Source organism: Mizuhopecten yessoensis, unplaced genomic scaffold (assembly GCF_002113885.1).
Source record: "Mizuhopecten yessoensis strain PY_sf001 unplaced genomic scaffold, ASM211388v2 scaffold716285, whole genome shotgun sequence".
NCBI lineage: Eukaryota > Metazoa > Mollusca > Bivalvia > Pectinida > Pectinidae > Mizuhopecten > Mizuhopecten yessoensis.
Genome location: NW_018480040.1, coordinates 457,880 through 482,094, shown reverse-complemented (window position 1 = coordinate 482,094; position 24,215 = coordinate 457,880). Strand labels below are relative to the sequence as shown.

General features: G+C 36.6%; 1 protein-coding gene and 2 long non-coding RNA genes across 4 annotated transcripts; 1 reads left to right on the top strand and 2 right to left on the bottom strand.

Annotated features, from left to right (window-relative positions):
* Nucleotides 1-1,761: 1,761 nt before the first annotated feature.
* On the top strand, nt 1,762-15,204 carry LOC110442645 (aspartate--tRNA ligase, cytoplasmic-like). Of its 2 annotated transcripts, none has more exons than XM_021486337.1 (14): nt 1,762-1,832; nt 2,501-2,663; nt 3,209-3,311; nt 4,794-4,896; nt 6,240-6,317; nt 6,642-6,810; nt 6,925-7,059; nt 7,877-8,024; nt 8,490-8,558; nt 9,473-9,593; nt 10,772-10,852; nt 11,655-11,766; nt 12,215-12,286; nt 12,796-15,204. In XM_021486337.1, the coding sequence occupies exons 2-14, from the start codon at nt 2,537-2,539 to the stop codon at nt 12,885-12,887; spliced, it is 1,410 nt and encodes a 469-aa protein (XP_021342012.1). In that variant the 5' UTR covers nt 1,762-1,832; nt 2,501-2,536; the 3' UTR covers nt 12,888-15,204. The 2 variants fall into 2 exon arrangements, with proteins under 2 accessions (XP_021342012.1, XP_021342014.1); XM_021486339.1 differs by lacking the exon at nt 1,762-1,832 and adding an exon at nt 2,016-2,035.
* A 4,881-nt stretch (nt 15,205-20,085) lies between these two features.
* Nucleotides 20,086-21,151, bottom strand: LOC110442648. Its single transcript, XR_002462039.1, has 2 exons — nt 20,937-21,151; nt 20,086-20,212 (listed from the first exon to the last, which is right to left on the bottom strand). It is a non-coding gene; the product is annotated as an uncharacterized LOC110442648 (long non-coding RNA).
* Nucleotides 21,152-21,609: 458 nt separating this feature from the next.
* LOC110442647 lies at nt 21,610-23,376 on the bottom strand. The gene is made up of 3 exons (XR_002462038.1): nt 23,276-23,376; nt 22,256-22,362; nt 21,610-21,707 (listed from the first exon to the last, which is right to left on the bottom strand). It is a non-coding gene; the product is annotated as an uncharacterized LOC110442647 (long non-coding RNA).
* Nucleotides 23,377-24,215: the final 839 nt, after the last annotated feature.

The following is a 24,215-nucleotide window of genomic DNA, read 5'->3' as shown; positions in this document are numbered from 1 at the left end:
AAACAGCGTTAATTGATTTTTGATTTTTTTAAAGTTTTTTAGAAATGCTGAATTGTGTTAAAATTAATGTGCTAATTAAGGATTTATTGAGGGAATAGATTGTGTTTCATCCTTTGAATCAATAGTTTGATTGCAGAAATACCCTGTATTTAGTACCTGTATGCTAAAAGTATATGACAGTTAAATGCAGATTTTAATCTCGTGGCTAACCTTGAAATATGATGTGTCTGTTGAAATTGTCACTATTAAGACTTTTCAATAAATTTTAGCAAAATTAAATTTAAAATGTTTCTTTTTTTCCTAAAACCAATACAATGTAGTCTGTTTGTGATGCCATTTTGATTCAACAAATGACTGATTTTAAGTACAGATACCGTAGTAAAAGGTAATGGACTTCATAAAAATTTTCAGATCTGCTATTTTGACATGTATGAAAACCACTAAAAGTCCTATGAACACAAGTTTAATTTGAAAGAGCAGAGGAATATTAACTTCACACTCTTGACGTTATCCCCATTGGTGTAATTGTGACCTTCAGCTGTTCTTCTGGATAACACAACGTTACATATTGTTAAATTTATGACCTAGTAGGGGATATTTTTTTCGTTTCTTGATTGATGCATGAGGCAATTATTTCATTAACAGGGCTGAATATTAATGTTTCACCATTGAGGAGCTGAATGAAATCATGAAATGTATTCAACCCACAAGTGAAATGATACATCTGTTGTTATTCACCAGGAAACCAAGAATATTGTACATGTATAACGTTTTTACCAGTGAAATGTACGGTATATGTAATTTTCAATTTGATAAAAAGTTGTATCTTCACATGTGAAGATATAAGGTCCATTATCAATTTCAATCATATTGACCGATCAAAATGTTTATTTTATTTACCGTATTCAAAGATGCAGAATTTCTGTTTATCTATGACTCCATGATAAAATAAGTGGTTATTTTTGTTAAAAGTTTCTATGATGAAAAAAGTCTTAAGGGGTTAAAGATATAATGGACAATCTATTTTACATATTTTAATTTAATAGAAAACAGCATTGGGCTGTCAAGCTACAAGTTGTGTGGTTATAAGCTGCAGTTGTGTGGTCAAGCTGCAGTTGTGTGGTCAAGCTGCAGTTATGTGGTCAAGATGCAGGATTAAAGAACTTTGGAAATTGGAATTTTCATACCTTGTCAGAAAATATATAAACATATTTAATCCTAATATATGTCCCTCTAGATGACACTTAAATATATTGTATATAAAGGTTAATATAGCACAACCAGTGATGTGTTTATGTGTGGCATTCAGAGGATTTTGTCAGCATTAGACAAAGGAAGGTGACTGACAGAAGACATACTAGTCATCAGAAACTTTTACAGCAGTATGTCATATAGTTGTATATTGAATAAACATATGTTCAATTCATATTTAACAACTTGACGAACATTTTATTTGAAAAAAAAAAAAACTTGAATATTCATGATTTTTAAAAATATTAATATTTTGTTTGTTCCAGACCTTCTAAGAAGGCGCTGAAGAAAGCCCAGAAGGAAGCAGAAAAAGCTGCGAAGAAAGCCGAGTATAAACAGCAGAATCAGCCACAACAACAGCAGCAGGATGAGGTAAGGCTGAGTGTAAACAACATAACAAGCAACAACAGCAGCATGATGAGGTAAAGCCGGATAAAAACAACAGAATCAGCAGCAACAACAACAACAGGATGAGGTAAGGCCGGTTATAAACAGCAGTATTAGCAACAACAGCAGCAGGATGAGGTAAGGCTGAGTATAAACAGCAGAATCAGCCACAACAACAGCAGCAACAGGATGAGGTAAGGCCGGGTATAAACAGCAGTATTAGCAGCAGCATGATGAGGTAAGGCCGGGTAAAAACAACAGAATCAGCAACAACAACAACAGGATGAGGTAAGGCCGGGTATAAACAGCAGAATCAGCCACAACAACAGCAGCAACAGAATGAGGTAAGGCCGGGTATAAACAGCAGTATTATCAACAACAGCAGCAACAGGATGAGGTAAGGCTGAGTATAAACAGCAGTATCAGCAACAACAGCAACATGAGGATGTAAGGCTGAGTATAAACAGCAGTATTATCAACAACAGCAGCATGATGAAGTAAGGCTGAGTATAAACAGCAGTATCAGCAACAACAGCAACAGGAGGATGTAAGGCTGAGTATAAACAGCAGAATACACAACAACAAAGAAGAGATTCCTCGCAAAAACACTTTTGTGCATGTTTTTTCAGCTGTTCTAGGGATTGGCTTAATTTTTGGTGTAAAATGTAAAAGCATATTAAATTTCATACATAGCAGTTTTTTATCCTACACAATTGGATGTCAATTAAGTTTGCAAATAGCTCTATAAGTTGTGAGCTGTTAGTGAAGATACAAGTGTATAATTTATTTTGTGTGCTGTTAGTGGGGATACAAGTGTATAATTTTGAAACTGTATATTTACAAACAGAGTTGTGTTTTGCAGGAGGAAGGAGAGGACATATCCAAAGGCCAGTATGGCATGATGGAAATGATCCAGTCAAAGAGTAAACCTGACCGATGTATCGTCGACCTCAAACAGCTGACCCCTGATCTCGGTGACCAGAAGGTTTGGGTCAGGGCAAGGCTGCAGACAAGCAGGAGTAAAGGTGAGATACACTTTTCCAACATAGACTTAGACTCTGAAGGGCCATGTCATGTGACTTTTCATAAAATTTTCCAACAAATCCAAATCAATTGAAGAGATTTTGACCTTTTTTTCCCCCTGGGCCAAGGGAATTCAACGTTGTGTAAAGCAGCAGCAGAGGGGTAAGGGTTCATCTTGTTCTCAAAGTAAAACAACTTATTTTTAACAAATCGGTGCAATGATGATTTCACAAGTTGTCGTTATTTTCAGGCTGATTGAAATCCAAGAGGGCCACCACTTGACCTCCAGTTGATTGAGACATTTTATCCATAATTTCCATTAGTGCAGTTTTGACATAATTATATATATGTCCCTCTCATGGCCTGACTCTGTGTTGGGTTTTGAACCAATTCAGGACATGATATGGGCACCTGTTCTCAGTATGTCTGCAACATTTATTTAACTTCCCAACTTCTACCAAGGCTATGGAAACCAAATTTGATCTGAATAATGCTATAATTGTTCTGAACATGGCTAATCGTGTGATCCTCTGATTTGCTGAATTAGGTAAACAATGCTTCTTCGTGCTGAGACAGAGCAAGTGGACCGTCCAGGCACTGGTCTATGTGGGGGACAAAGTCAGCAAACAGATGGTCAAGTTTGTTGCAGGGTGAGTCATCAGGCTTAATTGTAGAAAGGTTCATGTAGTTCAACGAGCAAAGCGTTTACGTGTGACGTTTTCATGACTAGTAGGGAACCTGTCTTCTTCATCAGACAAATGACCAGTGAAGCGTAAGTAAACAGAGGTATAAAATACATACAAGTTGGTAATACAAAATTGATGTCAATTCGACTATGCTAAAATCGTATTTTAAATTGTATGATATGACAAATCAAATCAACAAATCATTTTGGCTGTATGACACATTACTGGTTGTGCTACATCATGGACCTTTCTACAATCTAAGTTTATGCTAAAATCGTATTTTAAATTGTATGATATGACAAATCAAATCAACAAATCAATTTGGCTTTATGACACATTACTGGTTGTGCTAAATCATGGATCTTTCTACAATCTAAGTTTATCATCATGAAGAAAATGTTTAGGACATTGACAAGTTTATTTTTACCAAAGAGTAATGATCAAGTTAAGTGCAGGGTGAGTTCACAAAGACAATGTTACTGAATGTTTGAGCAGTCGGGTTTACAGGAGAGTTATTAACCACCATCTTGACATATAAATCTGCATGTGTAACTTACATACTCATCAGAGTATTTTAACAGAGTTATTGCCCTTTTATGTACACTTGTTTGGACAACAGTACCCTGATGAGATTTCGTTCAATTTCTTTGGACTTTGGAAGGGATATTCAGCTGTCTCTCCAGCTTACTTTTCCTATAATTCTTTTAGTGAGCTATAAATACATAGGATTGTGGGGATATCTAAGTTAGCTTTCAGTTACAGCTGAGATTTCTATGGTGGAGAGCCAAGAGGTTTATCAAATATTGCAATGTTAGTTAAATTGTTAAGGTAATGATCTTTCCAGTGCCAACTGCCAACACAATGTTTGGTTCAGTTTTGAAATGATACAAAGGGAGATAATCCAGACTGAATGGGCTATCTCTGATGGCAAACCCTTCAACTTTTCAAAACCCCAAAGTAGGTGATGGCCAATGAAAGTACAGGTCATAGCACCACTGATACAGGTCACTGCATGTAACAACACAATGCCATAATGTTATGTAATTAGGCGCATGAAGGATGGAAACTTCCTGTGGTCCATTATGATTTATCTACAAAAAACATTTGAATTCCCTAGGTATGCATTTTGTACGTAGATTAATGGAATCAAATGTTTGAAAAGATTGGTTGATATTTATTTTATAAGTATGGAACACTCCCAGGGGAGAGGCCAATACTTAGCCGTTGTACAGTGTACACCCTAAGAGCTACTGGTGAACTAAGTCTCGGTGTCATGTGGCTGAGCGGTGTTACGTCCAGTAACTAGGACTATAGGAGATTAGAGGGTGACTACTGACATCAGTGTGATGATGTAACTTGAATGTTGTGCCCAGTACCTGCTTGAAAACATGTTATACTCAAAGATAAGAAACAAGTTAACTTCTTTGTATCTGTCTGTTGGTGTAGAGTAACGAAGGAATCGATCGTAGATGTGGAAGCCTATGTACGGACTGTCTCCCAGAAAGTGACCTCGTGTTCCCAACAGGAGGTAGAACTGCATTGTGAACAGGTGGGTAATAGGGACAGACCTTGTATCTCATTACTAACCATGATTCACTCTAAAACATGTTGATTGAGCCAATTCAAACTAAATAAAATGTAGTCCTTGACCTCACCACACTTTTTTTGTGATTGGATTTTCTTTTATCAAGAAAAATTTGCCATGGTATTCATTTCTGTAGTAATACAGGACACACAGTCTTCAAAACATTTTACTCAGGAAATTAATTACTTTTAAAAGTAACAATTTTTGAATTCACCTAATGTTGACCATTAATCCTTTTTTTGTTTTTTGGAAATCAAAATTGTCAGGCTTAAAAGAATCCTGAATAATCATTGTCATTTCTATCCTTTTTAATATATATGCCAGTCAAACAAATTGGTTTCCGCCAGATAACTTGCTTAAATATCATTCACTTCTGATGAAACTTGGTATACATGTACATTATATCAAGACTGAGGCTACATTCCAACTTGAGCACACCTGTACATGATTGATAAGGCTACCTTGCTCTGAACAATTTCCAATTCCAAACTTTAAAATGAGGCTGAGTTCAAAGTTGAGCAAAAAAAACAGTGATCTGATTGGTTAACGGATTCTGCACAATAACCTTGTCAAATATGTCCACATTATGATGAAACTTGGTCAATGTTTATATTACACACGGACAAAGGCTAAGCTCAAAGGTGAGCAAAAGCTGCACAGTATTTATAACCGTACTGCTATTTGATTGGTCGACGGTTACTGCACAACAAGTTGGTCAAATATGACTGGAATCTGATGAGACTTAATCAATATTTACCATTTGACTCATAACAAAATCTGCCAGTAATCAATGAACAATAATTATATCTTTAGTTTTAATGATAAATTGATTATTGGCAAAAAGGGGCAATTTCAATTTCTATACATGTGTATACAAAGGGAGACAATTTCTATGAATATATCAATTTTTAAGAAATGATAAAGGATATATAGGAAATACTTATATTCCTTTCGCTTACGTTGGTCAAGTATATTTTCTCCTTTCACCAAATTCCAGAAATAGTTCTAAACTTAAATGAGTAATACAGTACAAATGTTGATTCTTTTCACATTTACAATGTGGTACTACTCTATAGTTCTGATTTTCAAAAAATACCAAGATAGAGCAGGAATATTCTAATATTGAATGTTTTGTAGTTTTTGAAATGCAGACAAAACTATAAAAAAAAATATAAAAAAGATATACATTGTCTTACCAATTGAACATTGTCTTAAATATTATTTTTAGAAAGGTGAGCAAAAAAAGTTTAATAAACATTGTAGTCCAAACATTTGTATGATGTTATCATGTACATTCCCTGTTACAGGTATGGGTGGTAAGTCCTGCATTACCACGACTCCCACTACTGGTGGAGGATGCTGCACGACCAGACAATCCTGATGATGTGAGTATCTGTGTTACAATCTCTGTTCCATACGTCCTTAAACTGTCACCCTACTAGCTGTTAATAGGATGTTAAACAATATCAAACCAAACCAAAACTCTGTTCCATTGTTGTCTCTAAAGATGGGTGACAATTGGACATTTCAAAAAATATTCTGATGACATGAGTCATTAAAATTGTAATCTCTGTTTGACAATTTGTTATTTCAAAGTAATGTTTGGCATTTAACATTTTGAAAAATCCTGTCTGTTCAGGCTGATTGTTCTGAACATTCTACTGGGAACTCTACGATGGACATTTGTACTGAACAATTCTATACTTCAGGAATTGGCTACAGTCAAACAAGACACCCGTCTGGATAATCGTGTGATTGACCTACGCACCACAACAAACCAGGCCATCTTTCGGTTGGAGGCAGGGGTCTGTAGGTTCTTCAGGGACGCACTGACAAAGGAGGGATTTGTGGAGATACACACACCGAAAATCATTTCGGGTAAAACATTTTACGTGCACAAATTACGTCTTTATCAATGTTTAAAATTTAACAAAATTGAAAAAGAAGTGTGTAGTTAAGTGTCACTTATTCTTTTCTGATGTTTAATTACAGCCGCGTCAGAAGGGGGCGCCAACGTTTTCACCGTCTCCTACTTCAAGAGCAATGCCTACCTGGCACAGTCGCCTCAGCTCTACAAACAAATGGCCATATGTGCAGACTTCGACAAGGTCTTCTCGGTTGGGGCAGGTAAATATTGATTGTTTATGGGAAATAAAAAGAGTGCTTCACATTTGCATGCCGTATTGATTAATTAAGGTCACATTAGCCTATAGTTGTACTCCTGAGCTCTATAAGGAAAAAGGACATTTCTCTTATTTCATACATGTCATCAAACCTAGTATATTACATTGGTACACCTAGGGAAGACCACCTTGATTTTGCTGGCTAGTCGGAATTTTACGAAGCAGTAGTTGGTTGCTGTGACCTGTATCAAACTTTTAACCTCGAACACGGAATAAATCATGTTTGTAGAATTCTGCCATATAATAGTAGTATTTCATGAAGGATCAGCAAATTTGATACTTAGATATATATTATATTAGATAACAATGATCTATAATTTAAACCTTAATCAATTGAAAAACATTCCTGGTGCATTTCTTTTTATACTATTTCATGTATTATCAACATTCCACCCTGAAAACAACCTCATTATAAAGTATCAGAGTGGTTTGGTTACTTATGTTACAGAGAGAGGCTCAAAAATGATTTAACAAAATAGGTCAAAGGTAAAAGTGCAGATGCAAGTGACCCATTTACTGTCCCCGCCAAGATGGTGCACGGTTGTGTGATCCTATCTTTGATAATATGGCAGGGGTAGTCATTATGCCACTGCCTCAAGTTTATTGTTAATTAACAATTTGTTCATTTGAATGACAACCTAGGAAATATCAAGTTGCTGACACACTCTGTATATAATTTAAAAAAAAACAAGAATAGCCAAATTGATCGATATTAAAGTTATAAGTTATAACTTCTTCTTTAATTGTATATGTGTGTTCAGTTTTCCGAGCAGAGGACTCCAATACGCATCGTCACCTGACAGAGTTCGTCGGACTCGATATGGAGATGGCATTCAAGTACCACTATCACGAAGTCATCGATGTTATAGGAAACCTGTTTGTCTCCATCTTCAAAGGTCTTCGCGACAAGTAAGCCATCATTTCATTTTCATCCCCATGATGTAAATTACTATCTATTTTTGCCACATTTTTCAATATCGTATTCTTTTGAAAGTAAATGTATTCAAGATTGATTTATTACATTCATGGAATATTTATAAATTTCCTGTCTTTACATTTGGGGAAAAGACTAAGTCCTGTTCCCAAGATGATTTAGACATTTTCTATAATTATATACCACATTTTGAAAGGAAAATATATAATTTGAATACAAAATGCAATTGGGAAATACCGGTAAAAGTTCATTCAGAGAAGTATGACGAATTCATGTTAAGAATTCACCTCTTTACTTAAAATAATGGATAAATTACCAGTAAAATTTCTGTATGCTGCATGTCATACGTGGATTGTTAGGAACACAGAAGTTTTCTGCTTTGGAAATAACACCTCCCTCATCATGCGAACCTGTGATAAAGTAAATGTTTTTGATTCCAGCTTTCAGGAGGAAATAGAAACGATAAACAAACAGTTTCCTGCAGAGCCATTTAAATTTCTGGAACCAAGGTAAGTGCCCTCTAACGGAAAAGAGATTCACCAATACTTGATGGAGAAAACACATATGCCTTTTCTCTTTCCCTTGGGAAACAAACAATATACAGACACTGATCATAATGCCAGAGCATTGTGTCACTGATGGCAGATGTATATTTGTCTGACCTTAGCAGGTTTTCTTGATACCGTCATAAATGTATACAGCATTGTATATATAGGTGTGTTTCACTGATTAATGATATGGGGAGGGAGGTAATCTAATAGAGGTAGACATTTCAGCCACTTGGTATCACAGCTTTGATGTCCAGAATTTGGTAGTGCCTCTGTTGTAGAAATGAGGTTTGATTTAATTAGCTTTAGAACGGTTTATTGTCCTATTAACAGCTAAGGTAATTTAAGGACAGGCCTCCATGCGTGTAAGGCGTGCGTGAATGCAGTGTATATGCTCTATGAAGTAGCACAGACCTGATGCTGACTTAACCCTTTCACCCCTATGTAACTTTAATAGGCTCTACCGTGCATTGATCTGGGTGAGTCCATTATGGTCTACAGTGGTGAAAGGGTTAAGAGTGCTACATCAATGAAATACAATGCCGGAGGCACCAAGCACAGTATTCCACCCGATCACATTATGCTGACAACAGGTTAATCAGTTGTTGCCATTACCCTAGATGCCGAACCTTAAGCAGGGAGTAACAGTTAGAAATGAGGATTTATTTACACCAGAGGTTGAGATGTGTCTACAATTGATCACACATCGTAATAAATAACGTCATCCCTTGGAGCTGCATGGAAACTTTTTCAGTTGCATGTTTTGTTTCCAAGGTATCCATTTTCACAGTTTAGAATAATTAATTTCTATATTGAATCCAGATTATGAATGAGACTTGCCTACAATATTTTCATTGATGGTTGTGTATTTATAGTTTACGCCTGGAATATGTGGAAGCGGTCCAGATGCTGAGGGACAATGGCGTGGAGATGGATGAAGAGGAGGATCTAAGTACACCCAACGAAAAATTCCTGGGACGCCTCGTTAAGGCAAAGGTGACGAAATAATTGTCCGAAGTATTGAATAACTGATAATAGTAGCTTGAAGGTAAAAAAAAATATCAATTTGAACAATTTGTGAAGAAGTTGTATAGAATCAGGTTTTATACAGTGACCAATGTGTTATAAAATAATCTTGATATGCATTTTTATATGCATCAGATGTTTTCAAATCACCCTTTGTCTGTGGTCCATCCATCTTCCTAAAGAGTTCTAGTTAGTACTATTTCTCAGAATGGACTGGTGTGATCTTTCTCAAATTTCACAAAACGGTTCGCTATTGTGCGTACTTGTGCATAACAAATTTTGGGACTGATAGATAAACTAAGATGGCCGACAGGTGAAAATCTTAAACTTTCAGAGTTACAAGTTTGCTAGCACAATTTCTCAGAAATTCCTGGAGAGATCTTTCTCAGATTTTAATGACAGCACTTCTAAGTTAATGTACACGATAGGATTTCCAACATGTGACTGTGTAATAGTACCTGTAAGAACAATGTAAAGTAAAGACGGTAAAAGACCATCTTTTGTAGATCTGACAAAGATCCTTCTGGTTGGGTGCCAAGATCCTTCGTGGATCTCTTGTTTGGTTTGCAGTTCAGCTGTCGGAGTCTAAATCAAACAGAACTTGTAAAGGTGTACTGTTCTGTAAATCAATTCCTCCGAGTCTGAAGCAAATGAAATAATTTACTTTGAAATTTAAAAACAAAATGGATGAAAATGCTGCTTCTTTCTTAATCTGCCAACGGTAGTTTGAATTTGTATACTTATAAAATGTGTTGTCATTCATTTGTGTTTTTGTGATTGCATAATTATAAGTATATGTTCATGTATGATATAGTGTTTTTTGGTACCATTGCATACTTGCAAACCCTTCCTATTTAGGAGGGAGACTCCCGATTTTGGACCCTCAAATTTAGTATTTTCAACCAGTGAATTTGCTTAACTATTTACTCAGATCTAATGATTTCATCTGAGAGAACAACTGAACTAATGTCATTTTTAAGGGTCATTTAGTCTCTAGGGGGTGTATACACTCATTTTATCAATGTTTTAATTTTGAGCATGCAGAATCTCCCCCATGGAAATTTCGAAAAATTGGCAAGTATGCTGTTGTCTTTAAAATTCTGTAACACCAAACAGTGATTTATACATTTTACTTCCTTGTGTTGCAGTACGACACTGATTTCTACATCCTGGACAAGTTCCCTCTGGCAGTGCGGCCATTCTACACCATGCCAGACCCGAACAACAAGGTACAGCCTTAGTCAGTGTCTCTGATAAAACAAACGAAACAATGTTACACTCTATACACGATCATCTCAACAACTAACAAAGTCAGGTTGTCACAAAACTAGGTTAATAAATGAGAAGATATCCAACGTGTAGGGCGGGGGACAAAGTATTTATGCGTCGTTTGTGGGGATATTGTCATATATGGTTGTTATACTGAAGTATATGTACCAATAGACAGTACACTGTATGGCCAAATGGTGGTATTTCACATTTATACGAAATTTACTTCAAAATTGTGGTGTTTACATTTTATATGAAATGCTCACATTATAATAAGAGCTTCGTATAAACTTTTGATCACAAACTACATTACATTGGACATCAAATTCTTGGTTAATAGAAACTATGTCACTGATTCCCCTAGAATTACTATGTACTTTGCTACTACAATTTCTAGCACTGCCCAACCACGTACTCATTTACAGCTGAGTAGACTGGAACAAGCGGAGTAAGGTATCTTGCTCAAAGATACAACACAGTGCTGTGCCGTGACTTGAACCCGCAACCCTTCGGTCACGAGCCCGGCGTCCTACCACTTGACTACCGTGCCTCCTATATCATGTCCCAATGCCATACATGTATGATGAATCGTTGTTCAATCGATTTCTTTATCGACTAGATATAGAACTTGAACAAGCTTTCCTAATATCCAAATGTTCCATCCAGTCATTCTCAGTGTTTATTCTTAGTTTTCACCATACTCCATGTAGCCTGATATGTCTGGTTTATTTATTTGATACTACATCCCCGTATGGTTTCCAGAAATGGTCCAATTCCTACGACATGTTTATGCGAGGAGAAGAGATTCTCTCCGGCGCCCAGAGGGTACACGATTCAAATTTCTTGATTGAGAGGGCAAAACACCATGGAATAGGTAAGTCGATGGTACCAGTGCCTTGCTATTGTGATACACCCCCATGTACAAGGCCCATGAACTCTGTGATGCGATTGGGTTACAAGCTCTGCTGAGCTCTATGATTGGCTAGTTATGGTATCATTTAAAAATACCACTGTTAACTATATGGTAAGGTGGTGACGCGGTGCAGTTTGTAGTGCTGTAGAAATTGTTTGCCAAGCTTTCACATTCCCTTTCATTTCTATGTTGACCATAATTTTTCAGTGAGGTTATGTCACCGCGTCCCTTTGTTGGTAAAATGTTGTTTCCTCCGTTGTTTGTTTAACTCGTCGACGCGTAATTACCTTGTTTAGTTAGCATTGTACTTTCATTTACTGTCAATGTGAATTCGTCCATGTTACAGATAAAGGGTAAAACAAAATTTAACTAGATCTAATAAACATATGATATACTTTCTGTCCTACAGATCTAGAAAAAATCAAGGCCTACATTGATTCCTTCAAATATGGAGCACCGCCTCACGCTGGTGGGGGTATAGGTAAGTACATGTGTTCAGAGAATGGAAACAGATGTAAGTGGTGAAAGTCACGTCCTTAAAATATCTGTATGTGGACATAACAATATTTGGTTGAACCCCCTACTCCCCACCCCCACCCCCAACCCCACCCCTTCTATTTATATAAAGAAGTTGTTCGAGAAAAGCTCTCTACAAATGATGTAGTTCCCAGTTATTAACTCAGGGTCGAACCAAAGGCAGCATTCATCAAATCCTGTCCAGTATAGTGTTAACTGTTTTTCTTGGGTTTGTTCTAAACATTTTCTATTAAAATGAAACGTGGATGTTCTCCAAATTTTAACTCTGTTGATGAAAAATACTTCTGGAACTTACGTCACATATGCTCGAAAAATATTGTAATTGAAAACTGAACCTGTACAGACAATCAGACACAAAAATAGTGGTAAATTTAAATATTTTAAATTAAACAGGAAATGATATTGAGGTTTGATTTTAAGATTTTACGAGACACTGTTAATTTGTTTACCCAGGTATGGAGAGGGTGTGTATGCTGTACCTCGGCCTCGACAACATCAGGAAGACGTCCATGTTCCCACGTGACCCCAAGAGACTCACCCCGTGAGCAACATCTACTCAACCAATCAGCTGCTGTCGCTGATAACGTTCTCAACCAATCACCTGCTGTTGTCGTTAACGTTTTAGTTAATCTGGCTGAACTACTCTATAATAGTGCTAAGACAAATGTGTCATATATATTTATGTGTGTATGTTCTGTAAAAAGGAGATAGATTGGTTGCTTAAAGGGAAACTCTGTGACTGTATTAAAATGTTCTAGGTTCCTTCCACGAACTTGATTGATTGGCTATGAAATATTTACTGCCTCAATTTCACATCATGTGACTTTTACAATATCTTATAAAAAAAAGCCACAGGAAGTTTTAAAAGTTTATAATTAGGATTTACAAATGCGTATCGACATTTTGGATAAAAAATATAATGTTCTTTCACTTGACACTCTTTTGTTAGAGTAATTGTGGTTCATCACTTTTGAAAAATAATGGAATAGACATTGGTAAAATAGCATTGTTATAATCAAAATCTGCCTATACGGCTGGCATATATGTTGGTGTCCGGGGATAACTTACTGTCAATTTTGTGTAAGTTTGTTCAAGTCTGCTGATGTATTTGAAATTTTTGAAGGCGTCCTTTCATATTTGCCATTTTCATTGCAGGATGACTGTTTTGTAAACATGGCATACCTGTTTTGTCAGTGGTCCTATGTGTGAACTTTTTATGTGATACACATCTGTTTTCATAAGTTTGTGCAATCAATTATAGTTGGTTATGGCCATTCTCGGTTATGGCCATTCTCTTTTTAATAACATTCAGTGTCAAAGTGATCCTTTGATGAAAGCCTGACAACCAATTAAATTAATTAATGGATTCTGATTTTGCTCATGAGTGATTTAAGGGTTTAACTGTAATTATTTCAAAATAGTAAAAAAGTTTTAAAGATTTCCACTATGATAATGATACACATTATGCTTGTCCACTTTATTTAAAAAAAAACACTTTTGAAAACTATCATAGTGAAATTTTATTTTATTTACAGGTAAAAGTGTTTCACTAGATTTAACAGTTCTCAAGTTCTCTTACTTTTCACTTTACTTGCCAACTCTAAGCACGGATGTGAGGATAGTTTAAAGTTGTTTTTGAAAAATATCTGTGGAATGAAAATGATGACAAATCAACAGAAGTAGAGATTTTTTTAATTTAGAGTCACTTGTATAAATCAGGTAGCGTAGTCAAATATTTATATAACAAATCCCAGAGATATATTTAAAGGTATTATTTCTCTGTAATGAAACATGTTTATAACAAACCCCAGCGACAAAAGAGAACTGTGTTTGTGTGTTCATAGTATTTAAAATGTGTTTTGCTGTATACAGTCATGTAAAACAGGTTAAGTATCGGCACACACAACTATGTATTCCTGCCATATCAAATCATTGGGTCGATGTTTGATGATACAGGGTGGCGTGGTTTTTTTTCAATTTTCCATTTTATTTTTTACTGGTATGCACATCACGTAGAAATCTAACACTAGTAGTTTTTGCACACACAATTTTAATATATATTTTTTATTTTGATTTAATAATATATTTGATTAAGTAGTTAAATATTTTGTATACCAAAGATGGATGTGCAAAATTATAGGAAAATTATAGGAAGACAATTTATTTACACTAATTTACCCCCAAAAAAATGTATTCTTATGATATTTTAATACATAACAAACAGTAAATTAAAAAAGAAATTGACAACTCTGTCTTACCGAGACATATTGTCCTGCTGAAATAGTAGACCAGCAAGAAGGATTGAGATAGCAGCTCCATCAGTGTTGATTATTTACTGGCAGTGTAGAAATAGGGATAACTTTGACAGTTCATTTAAAAAAACAATTGGTGAATTTCTGGTGAACGATAAAATACGAATTTTTCAATTTTACATGGAGGACAACCAAGAGTCAAAACCAACATGTATATGTACTTAAAATGACCCCTATTTGACACAAACATCATTGTAAAGTCATACTCTTTGAAGCATTTTATCTAATTGTTGAGGAAAAAGCAGGATGTAGGATATTCTGCTAATTAAAATGTAAAAAATGAGTTTGTCACTGAAATAGAGAAAATAATATTATACAGATAACAACTGATTTAAAGTGAACACTGCCATTGCGTCTGGACCCCTGCAATGAATCTCAGTCAGATTGTTATAAGTTATGAATGTGTGAAGATTTGACTGTTTGACACTCGTATTAATGGAATATTTGTCTCCCAAAGACTGCATGCCTGTTTTGTGAATGTTTTGTTAAAGAAATTTTAAGGAGAATTCAAATTATTATCATTTTATAATATAAAGTATTATAAGATTACCATGATGTTATGTTGTGATTTCTCAACTTGAATGCCGCCATAACTCGAAAAGTTGCTTCCTTGTAATTCGGCTACACAGAAACCTGAATAATCTTGGGCCTGTATTCGTGAAACCGTTCTCATGCTCAAGCACAGATTCTGTGTTCAAACCCACTTTCTTGTAACTGGCTTAAATCCTGTAAAACAATCAAAAAGTCAAATGTAAACATCTAAAACAGTTTTTGTCTTCAAATTGTTTCCAAATCATAGACAAAATGATATTTTGTTAGTTTATAATATTACGAGAGCAAGGAATTCCGCTTGAGCAAAAAATTCATGTCTGAGCATGAGAACGGTTTCATGAATAGGGGCCCAGAAACATCTGTATGCTGGCCTTTAGGACTCTGATGTTGGCCTAGGGATGTATACTGAGGTCATTAGCTTACAACTTACGGTCAAGTGAGTTTTGTGCAGCATCTGGCTTAAATATTATCAAGTTGCTTTTCCATCCATCACCCATTGGTCAATCGGTAAGCCAGGCCTGCATTCATCAAACATTTCTCATGCTCAAGCATCGATTCTGTTTTCAACCAAGTTTCTTGATACTTCCTTTAATCATGTCAAATGATCAAAAAGTCAAGTGTAAACATTGAGAACCGAATTCGGCTTTAAGCCTCATCAAATAGTTTCCAAATTGACATTTTTAGCCCACCATCATCTTATGGTGGGCTATTCAAATCACCCCGCGCCCGTCGTCCGTCCTTAAACAATTCTTGTTATCGCTATTTCTCGGGAAGTACCAGAGGGATCTTTCTCAAATTTTATGTGTAGGTTCCCCTCGGTCCTTAGCTGTGCAGGGCAACTTTTGAGACTGATCGGATACACAACATGGCCGACAGGCAGCCATCTTGGATTTTGATAGTAAAAGTTTGTTATGGCTATTTCTCCGGAAGTACCAGAGAGATCTTTCTCAAATTTTATATGTAGGTTCCTCTTGATCTCTCATTGTGCATGTTATATTTTGATACTGATCATAAAAGCAAAATGGATTAAAAGAAGAACTAAACAGATCTTTCTCATATTGCAATGACCGATTATATTTCTTTCACATTAAGTACTGTACTAGTAAATATGTGAAATGGCAAACTCACTTTGAAGGTTGGCTTTCATACACATCAGTATTAAGTTTAGATCAAAAGTTAACTCAAGGTGCATTTACTGTTAACATGACTCGATAAAACAGATTATAGGAAAGAAGAGAAAAGATCGAACTGACAAAGAACTAATGAAGATGGTACAAAGGTGGGCGCCAAGATCCCTTTGGGATCTCTTGTTTTTTATTTCAATGTATAATGGGAACAAGAAATTTGGCTTGAGCCAAAAAACATGGGTAAGTATGAGAACGGTTTCATGAAAAGGGGCCCTGAAACATCTGTACCCTGGCCTTAAGGACTCTGATGTTGGCCTAGGAATGAATTCCAAGTTTATTAGCTTACGGTCAAGTGAGTTTTTGTCGTTGAGTTGCATCCTGCCTAAATTTATCAAGTCGCTATTCGTTCCTCATCAATCAACCAGTCTGTAAGCAAGGCCTACATTTATCAAACCGTCCTCATGCCCAAGCATTGATTCTGTGCTTGATCCTAATTCTTGTTACATGCTTGTATTCAGCTTTTAATCTCTTCAAAATTCGACCGTGTCTTTGACAATATATAATACATTTATTTATCACGGGAACAAGAAATTGGGATTGAGCACAGCATTATAGTTTGAGCACGAGAACAGTTTCAAGAATACGAGCCCAAATTTTGCTACTGCCGTCTCTCAGAAACAGCTAGAGGGATCATGATGTAACTTAATGTGGATGTTTCCCGCTGTCCCAGATGGGCATGCTTTACCTTGAAATAGTTTGTAATGACAAAATGGACATCAGGTCCCGATTGCTCAAATGTTGGTTAGCCCTTTCACCACTGTGGACCATAATGGACTCCTCCAGATCAATGTATGGTAGGGTTTACTAAAGTTACATAGGGTGAAAGGGTAAGAGTTATCCAGTGGTAAGGGAAAAATTAAATTTGAATACAACAAAATCAAGAACATCTGACTCTATTTCATTGCTGTATATTTGTTGAGACAGATCAGATTGATGAATTTTGAGTTTTTATTTTGCTTTGAAATCCCCCGTTCTTTAGTGGCATTCTTATGCCCCGCCATAAAATTACATATAGTGTTACCCATGTCCGTCCCGTCCCAATTCAATATAAAAAAAACACTTTTGTCAAACTTTATACAAAGGTCAAGTATGAGGATACGTTGGACATCGTTGTGTTTCAGGGTTCCAAGGTCACGGTAGCTTTATATCACTCTAGCTCCTTCATTTCACTAATTTCACATAGCGACGGGAAACTTGCACTGACCACTGGTCAGTGGTTAACAAACCTTTGAGCAACCTGGTTTTTCAAAGAGGGAGAGCTGTACACAAATTGGTTTTTTTTGTAAGAGGAGATACAGCAACATTTAAAGGAGTGGTTCTATCGAGTGGAAGATGTAAATAGTGTCAGACGGATAGGATGATACACGTGGGTAAGCTGCATGGTCTTTAAACAGTCTGGATTTAAATGTTTCATGTTAGAGGGTCGGCATCACGTTGGGTTCACAGCTAGCTCATGGTCGCTATTCGTAGATTAGTGCAGCGCTCTCCTTCAGACGCTTCCGGTGGCTCCACACAGATAAGCAATACTCCAAGTTAGGATAAAAAGGGGCAATTAATAAGCACAGGCCTTGTAATTCGGTAAACTTTGATATCGTTATGTCCCTCCTTACCGTTTTCTATTGATATTGATGTTTCGACGAGAGATCTGTTGAGAGGGCCATCCCAAAGTATTGGTATATCTTCAAGTAAGTGACATTTGAGATGGTAATGGGCCGAAGAGATATTACTGCTCTTTGTAACCCTTAGCATACAACAGTTTTCTCGGAGAAAGTCCATACCTCATCATTTTCTGATCAGATCTACGTTTTACTGCAGTGTATCACCGTTTCCTGTTCTCTTACCGCTGTGACCTGACGTTGGAAGGTCATTGATAAATGTTAGGAGTAAAAAAGCTCGGAGAAGGTCCTCGTTGGATTCTTTTGGTGACGTTCCTTTTACCTAGTCCGTTGTTCCAGAAACTCTATATTCAGGAATGTCTTGGCGACATTGTATACCATAGAAGTCTAGCTTCCTCAACAGGTTCTGGCTGGAGTGGCATCCGGTCGAATGAAATTAGAGCCTGTCTTTAGTCCAGGGTCAATATTTCTCGCAAGATCAAAGCAGAGAATAAGAAACTAGGTCAAACAGCTTCTCTGGTCCTGAACATGTTGGCAATCATTTAGAGTTACATGATCGAACTTAAATCTATATTATACCATTATTAGCTCACCTGGCCCGAAGGGCCAAGTGAGCTTAAGCGATGGTGCAGCGTCCGTCCGGCGTCAATATTTTACTTTAAACAACTTCTTCTGAATAACCAAGAGGCCTAGGGTGATGATATTTCGCCAGAAGCAAACTGGGATAAAGGGCTACCAAATAACCAAAATGCCCAGAGTGAGGATATTTGGCCAGTAGCATGCTGGGATGAAGGGCTACCAAGTTTGTTCAAATGAATGACCTTCATCCATTTTCAAGGTCACAGGGGTCAATTGTCTTAAACAACCTTTATACAACTTCCCCTGAATAACTAAGAGGCCTGAGATAATGATATGTGGCCAGTAGCATGCTGGGATAAAGGGCTATCAAGTTTGTTCAAATGAATGACCTTTACATATACTCAAGGTCACAGGGGTCAAATATGTTTAAAACCTTTAAACGACTTCTTCTCAATAAGCCAAAGGCCAAGGGTGATGATATTTGGTCATTAACAGGCTGGGATGAAGGGCTACTAATTTTGTCAAAATGAATGACCTTCGCCCATATTCAAGGTCATAGTGGTCAATATATGTTTAAATCTTCAAATGACTTGTTCTGTATAACCAAAAGGTCCAGGGTAATAATATTTTGCCAAAAAGCGTGCCGGGATGGAAGACTTTAAACTCTGTTCAACCTAATGTCCTTGTTCGACATTCAAGGTCACAGGCGTCAAATGTTTAAATCTTTTAATAGGTTCTTATGAATCAAACACTGATATTCTGCCTGTAGCTGTATTTTAGTCCACTTTTAAGATTACGAGTGTGAGATTAATACCAGGTGAGCGATTCAGGCCCATTGGGCTTCTTGTTTAATTTTTGAGTCCAGAGGAACTCTGTTGAGTTTGTCTATCTAGTTCATGATGATGGGCAGGGTGACATCTTGTAACATAAACATAATAACATAATAGAGAACGGACTGAAAATACCCGGTATGCCTCTCTACCTTCATGAAGACGGCTGTGACCTTTCTTCCCTATCCATGCATGCAGATAAGAATTTCCCCCGCGACGTCTTTATGTGTCTTTGCTGGAATGCCGTTATACATGTTATGAATGTAAGTTTGTGAAAAGTATTGCATGTCATTCGTTAACCGAGATAATGTGATTTAATAAGGATCAGAAATTACATCGAATCATTTGGTTTTTGCCAAAACATTCGTCAAAATTGGTTAAGAAATAGCTTCTCAAATTCATTTTTCAAAAGTCACCAACGAAAATTTTCTATAAACATACCTGGTAAAAGTTATCTTTGTGAACTCATTTATGGCCTCGTACCTTTTTGGCAGTGTTAAAATATCGGGAAATTTCAATGTGGGCTTCGGCCATTTTCGGAGATAAGCTATGGTATAATATTATAAAAACACATTAATTTTGGAGACAAAAACATGAAGATACGTCCATGTTCATAAAACCAATATTGTTTTCCCCACCTTGTCACATCAGCAATAACTCAACGACCAGCAGTAAGAAAATGATATATTAACTTTACTGTTTCATAGTGCCACAGTTATTTTGGCACTTCATTAACATCATATTCCATGTGTACTCAATCTCAGCCTAAAATTGCAGTATCATTGATGGGGATCCTGTGGAAAAAAAAAAAAAAAAAAACCCATTCGGAATAAGATTCATCAGTTGGGTATGAATAATAAATGTTAAGTTTGTTTTGAACGCGAACAGTAATTGAAAACTTATTTTCCGTGCAAAGAGTGTAAATGACCGTTATCTCGTCTCTTACCCGTTGAAAACGGCTGACTAGATCACAATGTGCCAAGTCAGTAAAGTCAACCGTCAGAATGTACAACTGTTGCAAAATCTCGGGTCCCTGTGTTTTAAGTTTCATAAAGTAATGTCTCAAGTGTATACAAAGTAAATACAACACAAGGCTACCAATATTTCTTTTTCGAAAAATAAGAAACCATCGGAAAATGAACTTGCACAGGGACAAAGGTGCCTTTTTTCTGAGGTTTAAAGAATCAAAATTGTGCTATAATAGGGCTGAGTCACCACTGTAGACCATAATGAACTCATCTAGATCAATGTATGGTAGAGTCTACAACAGTTTCCTAGGGGTGAAAGGGTTAATCCGTCCAAGTTGTGCGGGCTCAATCTCACATTTCAACTGTTGCTGGTAATTTGCGAGTCCCAAAATATTTTAAAATTTAAATCTTATTGTCTTTTTTCATTGTCGATGAAAAGAAGAGTAAAATAGAGAGAAAAAGTATCTTATCAGGAGAATTGTGACACAGGTTGGAAGTATTTCTTTCGCAAAAACGCAGAGGAAATTATTGATTACAATAAGAAAATTACCTGATTTTGCATATTGAATTGTAAGTCATCTCACACGAAGCATCAATCCATTCAAAATTTGCTTTGCCCCATAAAACAAGACAGTTTTGACCTAAAGCACCATCCGGGTCACCAGGATACCAGTCAGTGAACCCGATTCCTTGCTCAGTGCTGGCCCATTTCCACTGGTCCTCGTTCGCTGCATCGGTCCCGCTCGTGAAATAAATAACCTGGTCTTTGCCTGAATATTTAAGAAAGCAGTTTGAATACCAATTGAAAATTGTCTTTCTACAGATTAAGAGTCAACTATCTTCATTTCTGTAATAGGCAAATGAGTACCGCACGCCATGGACATTGAGGATTGGTCACTCTATTGTGACGTTGTTTTTAGCAACGCTGCTTATGTTAAGAAACAAGAAGAAGGGATAACATTTAACCGTTTAGCAAAGCTTTAATGAAACTTCTTATAAAACTTTTGAAGAAAAAATATTCTTTAATAAAAAAAAAACAACGTATGCGTTTCTTTTTACTTCTAGTATATGAAACTTTTGATGACTTAGGTTAAGAAACTGAAATACAAGTGCTACTGAAATGCGACGAGGGAAAGGTGAATATTTCGACACAAAAAAAAACATAAAATACAATGAAGATTATATTTCAGTACTGGTTAAATCTCTTAAGTTACTTACCCGTTGTGTGCATGTACACTTGTTAAAGATGTAATTTGATGAAATCATTTTCACCTGAACTTTCTATTGCTAGAAGATCGCTATTCAAACTAGCACAATGATTCTACAATAAAAAAGCGTATATTCAATCCCACAGGATTTAAGAGAACTTCATACACATTGCTTTTTGACTATTATAGACAGTGGATATTTAATCTCATCAGTCGAAGGAGCTATTTGCTCCGACATAGTCCGCCGTCTGTCTGTAAACCTTTTCTACGAGCTTTGTTTGTTTGTTTGTTTGTTTGTTAGTGTTTTATGTCCTATTAGCAGCTATGGCAATTTACTAGTAAGGACGTACCAGGTTTTGGTGGTAGATGAAAGCCGAAAATCCCATTATTGAGCATTATTGCTGAAAATTGATCAAAGCCCTTAAACTTAGCTTATGTCCAAATATAGCTGTAACTGATTCTCAAGTCCCTGTGGATCGCCCTAGGTCAGTAACGATTTGTGTAAATATTTGGAAAATGATGATGATGTCACAGTAACTAAAATTTTATTAGAAAATTTACCTTTAATACTATCTTGGATCATACACTGAAATTGGTCCGAGACCAGTCGATATTACCAAACATGACCGCATAATGCGATGATTAGTAAACAGCAACAAACCAATGACTGAGATCATGTTTGTTCATCACTGACGAAAAGGTAGCACGCCCTGGCATAGTGCAGCCACCCACTCTGACAAACATTGGTAGCACCATCGGTCTCCAAATCTGAATTTGAAATTCACAATTTTCAAGAACAACACATTTTATGTAAGTCTTAATTGTTGCATTATTAAAACAATATCAGTTTTATATTTGTTTCTACTCATGAAGCTCTGCAAGCCAGTTTGTGACAATTGAAATATCATTTTTATCTCACCTATCCCGAGCAACAAAGTTCGCTTAGGAAGCATTACGGTGCCCGTCGTCTATCAACGCTTTCCTAAAAACTCCCCCTCCTGAGTAACTGGCCCAATTTCAGTCACATTTGGTAGGGATTAAAAGTGCTTACAGTAAAAGTGAGGCCAGATGGGTCCGGCCTATACCAGTGGGGATATTATCACCAAATGTTTTTAATGAACCATTCCTGGGCCAAGGGAGTTAACTTTTGTATAAGAGAGGAAAGGCCCGAAAAGACTACTCCTCAAATACGAGTGATGGAATGCTTACTCGATCAATGTTGAACATATAAGTTAAAAAGCCTTCAAAAAGAGCTGTTCGATGCAGATCACTGGTATTTAGCCTATCGCGTTAGCTTGTTTGCTGTAAAGTTAGTTAAACTAAATTTGGCCTTGACCCACTTTGATGGTCGTAGACGTACGATGTGTTGTAAAAGATGCATATTAGTAACCACGACCTACATAACCTTTAATCAACAGATGCTACGTTATAATTACGATCTTAATATTACTTCAACTTGCACTGTGGCCGACTTATGTATGGAACACCCTAAATGGAAGAAATATTGAGACCAAACACAATAGAGTTAATTATTATGGCCATAAATTATTTACAATTACCACAACGAAAAATCCTTTTAGCAGTAGTGCATTTTTAGTGTGTTGCAATTTAAAACATGTTTTAAATATCTTTTAAGCTACTCAGGATTTTAACAACAGTACTTAGATGAAAACCTACTTACGGAAAAGAAACACAGTTAAAATAACGACCAACATGTAGATCTTCCCCATGGTGTCATGAAAATACTTCCCTCTTTATCTTGTCACCACGGCGGTGAAGAAGCTTATCTTTTGGACTGATAAAAAAACTGCCAGCATTATAGTGTTGAATCATAGTATAAATGTCATGAGAAAACAGCATTTGTTGATACACATAATCAAGATAAAACTCGCCTACCGGGAACTTGATCGTACGTCATCACTTTTGGGGGACCTGGCAGAGGAGACAGAAGTTTCATACCAAATAGAACCTTTTGGTTCTTCAGAAAATAACTTCAAATGATATTTTTTCACAAACTATCCTGGGCTCCAGGAATCTACACCAAACATTATCATGACTTCAAGCTTTTCAGGATTTTTCACAAAAATGACGTTTCTAACATATTTTGACCCAGTTTCCTTGGAAATAGGTCAAGGTAATTTGTATTCACAAACTCTTTCAGGCTTCATCCTAGGAAGCTACTAGTGTGAACTTACAGATCTCTCTGCTGTTGGGAAGCACAACCGCCATTTTATAGGGCTTTTGTCCACAATGAGCTCTGGAAACTGTCAGCGTCGTCAGGTGAATCCTAGTACTAATATTAATACCCCGCCTCCTCTGCCCTGACGACGCAATATATAAAAGAATCTCTCGTCGTCAGAAAGCTACGTTATCGCAGCTAGGTGAATCCCAACCATCATCCCCTTGTCCACGACGTCCTCTGGTTGGCGGGTCAGTAGTGGTGATTATAGTCACTGCTCGCCGATTGCTGTGTCTTCCTCCTGTCATCCCCACTCACTGAAGCAACTTCCAAACTGACTGTGCTGGGAACCTTCTGGTAATAGCCAGACATTCCATCTCCTCTGCCTACACTGCTCCAGATGCTCTTGATATTTGGCAGCCTTCCTTTTGTATGCTTTGGC